Source organism: Pollicipes pollicipes, unplaced genomic scaffold, assembly GCF_011947565.3.
Source record: "Pollicipes pollicipes isolate AB1234 unplaced genomic scaffold, Ppol_2.1 Scaffold_6138;HRSCAF=7277_pilon_pilon_pilon, whole genome shotgun sequence".
Lineage (NCBI taxonomy): Eukaryota > Metazoa > Arthropoda > Thecostraca > Pollicipedomorpha > Pollicipedidae > Pollicipes > Pollicipes pollicipes.
Genome location: NW_023596818.1, coordinates 3,270,864 through 3,280,886, shown reverse-complemented (window position 1 = coordinate 3,280,886; position 10,023 = coordinate 3,270,864). Strand labels below are relative to the sequence as shown.

Genomic DNA, 10,023 nt, shown 5'->3' with positions numbered 1-10,023 from the left:
GTGCCAGAATACACGTGATATCCGAGACTTTCGTCGTTACGAGGACAAGCGGCTACACACAGCCAGCCGTGCAAACTTAAATATTCCTCCTTTCTCGCTCCCATCCCTCCCCCTCCCCCGCCCCTCCCCCCCCCCCCCCCTCCCTCCCTCCCTCTCTCTCTCTCTCTCTCTCTCTCTCTCTCTCTCTCTCTCTCTCTCTCTCTCTCTCTCTCTCTCTCTCTCTCTCTCTCTCTCTCTCTCTCTCTCTCTCTCTCTCTCTCTCTTTCTCTCTGTCTGCGCCTGCTCCCCGAGGTGGGAAACTATCGAGAACAACCGCCCTTCTGTTGCCTGCTAGTCTTCGCGGCGGGGCAGCACCTTGACATAGGAGGCGCCCTTTTTAGGTGAAAGCAAGAAACCGGTCGTATTCATTGGCATGGGCGGCGGCGGCGTGCGCGGCCCTGGCCTCAGGTTGCTCTCACGCAGAATTGCAATGAGTGCCACCTTGGCCTCGAACAGCGCGAACCGCAAGGCCATGCAGTTGCGCGGTCCGTTGCCGAATGGCAAGTAGGAGCACGGATGGCGCTTCGCCTTCTCCTCCGGCAGGAAGCGATCCGGATCGAAGCGCAGCGGATCCGGATGAATTTCCGGGTCCCGATGGATCATCAATATCGGCATCTGGACGAGGGTGCCACGCGGGATGTGCACGTCCGTCCCCGGCAGGACGTAGTCCTTGGTGCACGTACGCTCCAGATGGTGTGGAGGCGGATAGATCCGCAGTGTTTCGCTCAGCACGCGGTCCATGTAGGTCATCTCGGAGACTGCTTCGTAGGTCAGCTGGCCGCCGTGCCGCTCGAGCACGTCGTCGATTTCTCGCTGCGCAGCCCTCTGGCAGTCGGGATTGGTGGCCAGCAAGTACCCAGCGTAGGTCAGATGTGAAGCCGTCGTGTCATAGCCGGCGACGAAGAAAAACACCGACTGCGCGACGATGCTGTCATTTGTGAGCACGCGGTTGCCGTCCTTGTCCTTGGTCTCCAGCAGCATCTGGAGGTAGTCTCGACGAGAGCAGCCATTCTCTTCTCGATATGCGATGGTCATGTTGACGACTCGTCTGAAGAAGGCACCTGTTGCTTCGTCGGGATCCGGAAGTTTGTCATAAAGCCACTTTGGGAACAGCAAAGAGGCAACGAAGCGGAATGATGTGTACCCTGTTGGTGGCTTAAACAGTTCAGCCGCATGTGTTGCAAACTCTGTGTTCGGATCTTTAAAAGAGTTGCAGGTAACACCAAAAGCACACGAAGCAATATTGTCCATGGTGAAGCGACCAAATGCATCCAGCAGTTCGACATCTCCCCTCTCTTTGGTTTCTTTCAGCAAGAACTCGCTTAGGTTGATGGCGTTTTCCAAGCTCGGCTGATGCATTAGTCTCATCTTGCTTGCAGAAAAATTCGGCGCCAACACTGATCTGAGGTCTTTCCACTCCTTGCCATCTGCCAGCGACAGCGTGCCGTCAAACAGCTTGCTTACCAATGCGTCCCTTCGAGAGGTGAAGTGTTCGAAATCCTTCCCTGTGATAGCGCGGATCAAATCCATATCTCCTATGTACAGAATGGGCCGGTGCAACTCCATGTATCCACAGTACTTCTTCCCACCATGCTTGTAGTAGATCCATTCTTCAAAGTCAAGCATCGACGTCACAAATGGAGGACCAAACTCGTTACCCCAGGGCAGTTTGGCGCGTGGCCCCTTCACGCCGCGTGAAGGCCAGAAGTCGTAGTCCTTGGTGAGGAAGTAGTAGACGGCGCCGAGGGTGGCGGCCAGGACGGCCAGCGACACGGGACTCAGCAGCCAGCCGAGCAGCCGGCACAGCAGCGATACCACAGCGCCGATCATGGCGCGAGCTCCCTCTCGCGCCGACCTCAACGAACACAGTGGAGAGCCGAGACGCGCCGCACGCCAGCTGACGCTTGGTAGTGTCACGTGACGACGTTTGTAATTTTACCACCAATTGGTCGAGGGCCGGGAAGGCGACTTCCGGACCGTTATGCCGACAATGATCGGTGGAGAGACACAACATCTGCACATCCAGGTAGGGAATCGAATGGGAAATCAGGTGCTTGCAAGTGTGGTGTCACGTGGCACCTCCACACGAGTTCAAAAGATGAAATTGGCCGTTTTTTTTACAGTTTGACGTTTTGTGTCGGATCTTGGTATCCAGTGCAGGTAAGCGCGTGTTTTAAGTTTTCCAACGTTCATAAATGTACCACCTACAATTCAAGGCGTAATGCTACCTAATGTGACGAATGGTTGCGCCGTAAATTGCCAGGCAAATTGCGGCGTTTCAAATCTGGCTCTAAATAGAATTCGCTGTCGTGGAGACTGAGATTATCTGGCACAAAGACTACACCAGTTTGTTTGACGATTCATTTCTCGCTAAGTCATTCTCTTTTTAAGTTTTATTCGCAAAATTTTGCTCATAAATTAACTCAAGCTATGGGTTGAATTGCGTTTTTTTGCTCCGCGATGAAACGTTGATTTTGGATCTCCCGGCTGCCATCAGCAATATTTGTACAAAATGGCTGACCGCGCACGTGCGTCTGTGGTACGCGGTCGTCGCTAAGCTGTTTCACAGCCGGCAGACCACGGTGGCGGCCAATTATACTACGCAGCCTCTGCTGGCCATCCCGTGCTGATATCTTGGCAACCACCGCATAGTGCTGTAGTACGGCTGCGCAACGGTAAAAAATTCATAACTCCTAAACGAGGCAGCCTGGAGCAATGCAACAAGCACCAGATGAATCCTTACGTTGTGCTGCATCGAGCGAGTGAAGATTGTTGAATCAGCATTGTGTTAAAGGCATTCAAATGAGGTCAAACGAAGTCTAATAGTAGTGATAAAATTCAGAAGTTTAAGTCATTTACATTTTACGTTTATAAACTTTCCAACGGGTAAAAGAGAATTAATTGAGTCTTAGCGTATGCTTCGTATATATTTTCATTAAAAAATATAGCAATGACCTTAAACAAGGTAATCCTGCATCACTGACCATCTATATGTTTCTTAGCTTTTTGTGGCTGCAGTTGTGACGCAAGTCACATTGAAAACTGCTATTTCAGACTTATATATACAGGCTCGTTGATAGTAGTTGGCGTATCACTATATCAAACTGATGACTGCCATTAGGTTTTTGTTGTGCTGCACTATGCAGGTAATTATTCCATAAACGAGTGATCTCACGAGTAAACTTAACTGATGTAAACTTAAGTAAACTGTACTGACGCTGCTGCTGCAATGCCGCTGTCTGCTGACGCTCTGCTCTGCTCTGCTCATTTACTCTGCTCATTTACGCATCAAGGTATGTCGGTAGTACAAAAATGCACTTTTCTGCTTATTTGCACCAAAGTATGCGTCGCAAACAATCCACCACGTTACGTCACGACATACCATGCACACGTAATAGAGGAACACTTCCAAATAATCGACACGGCCTGGAGAAAATGGCTTGTGGACCTCCTGAGCTCCTGCCCTGAATTACACGATCACCTATACATACTGCTATGAATGCCGTTCGTAGAAATCGTCGGGCAAGTTGCACGAGGCATCACCAGGTTCTACCAGGCTACCATCATCTGTCATGTCACATGCGTCTGATACGTCAGATGCGCCACCACATGTGGAAGTAAAACTACAGGGGCCATCGTCATCTGAAGACGATTGGTCAGGAGACGCATCAGGTATCAGGAGGAGCACTTCCAGATCGTCACCGCCTTCTTTGCTTTCGCTGGATCGCACCCACCGCTAAGTGTGAACATCACACTGAGTGATTTTGCTGATCACGTGATCGCACGGGATGCAAAGGAAGTCAAACCCATCGGTTATAGTGTCAACGCGTGACGTTTTCAGCGAGGATTCCGTCCATACGACTTGTGTTTGTAACATGGCTCCTGAGCGTTCTCACTGTATGCGCCGACTGACATCAGAAGCAAGCGGATCACCTCGGCGCCGTGCATAACCAGTTTTTGGACGGATAGCGGCATGTCATACCACGGGTACAGACTGGGGTACACCATGACTGTTTCTCGGGCAACCAGATGGGACTTGTTGGCATCCACAGGCTTGCCAGAGACGAGCGCACGCAGCGTAACCGAAAACCTTGCTATGAGGACCAGATCAACACCGCTAGTGTTGCTGAGCGGGTGCAAGTCTGCGAACACCGCCTTGCCGTGCTTCTGCCGTTTGACGTGCCCGTCTCTTCCGCTCGCGGCTCATCCTCAAGCCTCACCTTCCCGCGGAACTCTGCTTGTATCCGCTGTTTTCTATTGGCCAGAAACGCCTCTTTACGACTCTCTCGGCCGGACCATACCTGCAGTTTCATACGGTACCTAATGAGGGAAACTAGCTCGAATAACCTAATCCAGGCATGCATCACCGACAGTTAAAATTGGTACGCATCTGACTACCTGCACCTGCTGCTGACATGATCGCTGCCGTGCATCTGCGTTGGCTCTGTCCCACAGATGTTGCAGGCGATAGCAGAGGCGTGTTCGTCAGCGCGTGCGTCATTTTTCCATCAGTCATGGTCACTTTTAGCTCGCACTCCACGTGCAAAAGTGGCACCACCAATAACACGGGGACTCAGCGCGCTGACTTGGGACATGAAGTGAACACACTCCTGCCGGCAATGGTCTGTACTTTCACGCACGGGCTGAATATGCAGTGGACGGCAGAAATGCGTGGATAGCGGCCGCGTCACTCAGTCACTCAAGCTGGCGCTACTACAGCAAATAATGCGTTGCATACGCCGGTGGTGCAAAGAAACGGAGAATGTTCTCAATGGCCATGGTTGAACAGATCATGGGCTGCACATTGGTGTCAAGCTCAAGGTCTTCCGATTTGTTCGAGGTTGTGCAGGCTTAGGCACACAGACGAGACTGGAATGAAGAGAGGAAAATTAACTGCTGCGTTTTACAGTTTCATAAGTGAATTGAGTCCTCATAGATAAACAGGACTAGATAGGATAACAGCTGTCCGCCAGTGCGTGGAAGCCGCCACCATCTTGGTAAATAAATCGAGCCTCTGTGCGGGTTAGCTGGTTGGAGGAGGTCGGTATTTGGTGTTGGTGGCGAATACTTCGTTACTATATGGCTTTCGTTGGATATATTGCGTAGTAGCATGGTCTGTGCGAGTCATAGATATCCGCCATTGACCATAGATTTGTGCTTTTTCGTGTTATGGTTATTGCTTGCGACGGTGGCGGTCGCAGGCGCGAATCAGGGAGCATCGTTCCCTTTCAATAGATCACTTACGGTCTAGTTGGGGTCAATTCTCCCGAGGTTTTTCATGTTTGAAGGCGTCTTTCAACTTCTTAATGAGGTGTCTAACTTAATGTATTTAGCTTCACCAGCTGAGTGCCTTTTCATGGTTGTACATTAGAGATATGGCAATGGCTAGTTTCTGTTGAAATAGCTTCCTGCATGGTTACTGGATTGTGTATTTATGTAAGTGACAAATCCCATACAATGTACAGTCTGCTGCTTCTTCTCTGCAGCACACATTACATTCAATGTTGTGTCCAAATTCTGACATTTTTTGTTGTCTCTTCTTAATGCAGTTCACACACAGATCATTAAACACACTGTTCCTAAAAGTGTGTTTGTTACTGAGCAAAACTCAAAGTGGCAGTGCTGGTGGCTGTGCGTTTTGCGACTAAATTGTCGGCAGTGCACTCCCAAAAGTATATGGTAAGTGCCTATTCGTGCAGAAATTTTTGCTGGATAACAAAGCTGGATCCCAATCCATTCCGCCTGCGGGTTACAGTCAGTCAGCGGGTGCCGATGGCATGCATGGCACCGACAGCATCGAGATACTCGATATACTGGACGATCATGACCACCGACCGGGCTGTTTTTCGTGGCCGCCAATACAGTCTGCTGCGGCACCGTGTTCGCTCGTGTTCTAAGTCACCGCGTCCGAAGGGCACTGGACAGAGAAGGCTGCGCCTCCTGCCAAGAAGCACCTGTGAGCCGTTAGAAGTCCGGTCCGCCGGACCGGTCCGTTGGTCGGATATACCATTCCTGTTTTTGCTGCCATGATCATTGTTATGTAAGTAACTAGGTGGCCTTGAGCGCTCACATGTCAACATTCCGCTCACTAAAAACTGGCTGACCAGTCCCTGACCTGTCCAGTTGCCTGCTCGTGCGCCTAATATATCTGGGCATGGCAAGTACATGTGACCTTCATCTGTTCGTGAAGGCCGTGGAAGTGGCGGAGGCAGCGGAAGGCGACATCGCCCCCGCGCGGTGCAGGTCCGCCAGCGACTCGTACGTCGGCGCCACACACGCGACTGCCGACCCGTGTGGACACTGGCAGCACCAGCGCGGCCGCCCGGTGTGCCGACGCCCACTCCACGACAGTGTCAAATATTGCGCCCCTGGACGACCACCACGGAGTCCGGCGAAACGGCGGGTGAGCCAGCCGCCACTTGTCATACGAACGCCTGGTAGACCGGTAGTCCTGTCCGTGCCTGGTGTGAGCGCGGCGGAGTCATTCGGGCTGGCGGAGGGGCCATGGCGGTCGTCATCAGGGATGGGCCCACGCTCCACAAGCTGTCCGAACGGATGTCGTCCGTACACATCGGATACAACCGCAACCGACGCCCGCGGAGTTCTAGAGCGTCAGGTAGACAGGGAGATAGCGGCCTCACCATCGCTCGGTGTGAGCACGACGGCCGTCCACGCAGGCAGTGGTCATGGAGATCAGCGGCGGGAATTTCTACAAACGATTACCTCATTGAGCAGCGAAATACGAGACATAAATGTTTCAGGATCGTTGACATATTGATTTACCTCGTGAAGGCTTTCAAAATCGGTTCTAGCTTTAATTTTTGCTTCCACGATCCTGCATAGCGACCTCCTCGTCCCATGCCTTGCGATTGCTCTGTCAGCAAGAGTCTATATTTCTTGTATTTACCAATATGGCGGCCGGCTTTACATACCAGTCAACGGATCACTCGATTTGCCAGCCCTGTTAAGTCTGCATATCAATGGAAGAGTAGTAATAGCCTTATTCCTGGGATAAAAATCAACAGAATAAGGATATAGATGCGTTGACAATTCGGCAACAAACCTTAAGTGAAACAAACAGCAGAAGTGAATTGGAGATATTCGACTGAACATCCCACTCAATTTTTGATGATTTTTTCTTGAAATAGCAAACCACAGTTTTTAAAGGACACCAACATTAAGGGGATCACACGAAGAGCAATTGCCAGGCATTACTACGATACAGTGCATATCTAAGTAAGAATTAGAATAGCGAAAAATACGTGTACATGCAAACGAATTCAAAGAAATAGGCATCAGGCATTACGTTTCATTTAAACATGCAAGCGATTTGAAGTAAACATGCATCACACATCACGCATTAGTTGTAAATGCAAGCCATTTCAATTGAACAGGCAACGCGCATCACGCGTCAGGCATCCCTTACATGCGTTAGCAGTTTTAAGCTAGCACACAACACACATGAAGGCACATATCACGTCCGCATGATCAGCCACTAAGAGCCCTATACGTTAACATGCCCTTGGTTGTGGGTCCAATTGACCCTCCCCCCGAGGATTTTTCCGGAATGGTTGCCGCGCCAAATTTTGCTTAGCTGTAGACAATTGAATAGCGGATCGTGTGGTGTTAGCAAATTAGACGTACCTTGTTAAGGTCGCTGATCTATAGCAGGTCCAAGTCAGTCCATGGATTCAGCGAAGTCAATATCTAGGGAATCGTTCAATCTGATGCAACAAAGGGTTGTTAGACGAAGCCATACATCTGAGATACTTTCTCAGGCTACACAGGAACTGAATGAACAAATTGCATTGACCTAGGGTCAGGTATAAAGGTCAGAGCAAGGTCAAAACCAACTTGTCTGATTTCTCTAGGGTTTGCTGTATGGGTTGACTTCTGGTGCTCATTTCGAATTGATTAATAACAGAAACCGCAATAGAAATCTTCCATGGACTTCCCAAAGGTCATAATGCGACACTGACCTAAAATGATACAGATCAAGATTTCGTTTTTGGGAACATGCTGCCTGGCGTAATCTTTGTCGCTTATTCAAATGCAAAACTCAAAGCAGTCTTGTATGATCTTGGTCACCATGACCTTCAAAAGGTTAAAAAAGGTCATTGACCTCACATGGGCTTCTGACCTTTTGCTTAGAAACAGTTGCCTGGATTCTGGGGACACTTTGGTGACCAACCTGGAATTTGATCTTGTTTGACCTTATTTGACCAAAATGTCATGACCTAGAAACCTCAGACTTTGATCTAAGTGAGTTCACATACGGGCTAACATACCCTGTGAATTTGGTGTCTCTAGCCCTCTTAGTTCGTGAGATTTTAGGGGGATCAAATTTACCCCCACCCGAGTAAAGGGCATCCAACCGGTCACCCGGGCGCGTGTTAGGGTTTGGTCGCGGACTTTTATAGAATATATTTTTTCCTGTCTGGATGGTCCTGTGTTCTATAGATGACTTTGAGCTTTAAAAGGGGCAAAGGGTCCACATCTCCCTTGATTGCAGCCTGAGCGTGTTTTGTAATAAAAAAATGGTCACCGAAAGGGGCATTCCCTTTTTTGTTTTTAGCGTCTCGTGGGTGTTCATTGCATTTCAAACGAAAAGGGCGCATGGTCTCCCAACATAGACTATGTCCCTCTCATGTTTTTCACACAGTTTGCAATTAATTTAGTAAACCACGTTTTTTGCGTGCAAACTCCTTGAAGCCCAAACTTGCATGAATGACACCTACTCCCAACCCGGTACTTTGGCTTCGAGATAGAAGATTTCACCAGATACGTTTTCTCACTTATTGTCGTTCTTCCAAGCTAGGTGTAGGCGCAGTTTTGATTTTCTAACGAGGCGTTTGATTTTCAAAGCAAGTGTTCATCTATATAAGGCAGCGTTAGCAATCGGTCGTCCGCTAAGACACCTTCCCAACTCCTACCACCCATCGCGCCGCGCGCTCTAGATATTTGTTTTTTCTTCTTCCAGCATTCTACCTAAAATTCGTAGAATATCCATTGTCCAACAACAAAGTCCATGTTTTCTCCACGCTCTCTCTTTCCTTTTTACTACTTGATGAGCTGTGTAGAGCCCTATGGAATATGTTACGAATTGTATTGCGCCTAGTGGAAGTTTATTGTGTTTGTGCTTCCTGTGCCCAATTTCTGTTGCTTTAAGTCATCTCCGAAAGGAAAACAAAAACTACCCTGGAGACACTGTTCTAAAAGACTGCAGATATTTGCTTTTGATAGACAAAAAGCATCAATTACATGGAAATTGATTGCCTGCCTTAGTTTTCCGAAGTTCAGGAGTTTTGCCTGCCTTAGCTTTTGCGACAGCGATAGCTTCATTGGCTGGTATATTGCCGTATAAATTGACAACATCTACACGGAAAAGATATTGCCCTCTGGTAACCCTTCTGCCTATAAATAATCGAAAGCCTTTTAAAAAATTATCTGGTGTCCCACAGATGAGTGGAACAACCTTAGGTTGAGAATTTTCTCTGAAGACACGAAGTTTTTGCTGTAGAACCACCGCCCGGAGATATGACGGATCTGAGGGACACTGCATGTTTTTATCCTTGGACAGCCCAAAGAACACAGGCGATCTACTGTGTCGAGGTCTGAGATCTTTGATAGTTTTGTCCGAAAAGTTTCACTAACTGTGCCTTTAATGTTCCTTTTGTCTTAGCCTCTCCCTGAGGGACTTGGTTCTTATTCCGTTCTTCATAGCTGTCGCTGTCGTTCAGTACAGTCTGAGCCTTGCTAACATAAGTCAGCTTATCTAAGATTACAAAGCGTTATCGCTCTGTTTAACTATGACATCGTTTTTGCTAAGGTCCGTGATAAAGTTCCGCTGCTCTGCAGGGCCATTAGGTTTGTCTACTTTATGGTTTTTGAACGTGCACAATACGTCATCCTTCAGTTTCCGTAGGCTGACTTCCGCATCAGTACTGGAAGGTTTCGGAAATTTCCTTCCGATATCTGGAAACC

General features: G+C 48.9%; 1 protein-coding gene across 1 annotated transcript; it reads right to left on the bottom strand.

Annotated features, from left to right (window-relative positions):
• Positions 1-251: 251 nt before the first annotated feature.
• Positions 252-1,888, bottom strand: LOC119105935 (putative cytochrome P450 6a13). The gene has a single exon (XM_037229504.1). It carries the CDS (start codon positions 1,867-1,869, stop codon positions 331-333), a length of 1,539 nt encoding a protein of 512 aa, XP_037085399.1. The 5' UTR covers positions 1,870-1,888; the 3' UTR covers positions 252-330.
• Positions 1,889-10,023: the final 8,135 nt, after the last annotated feature.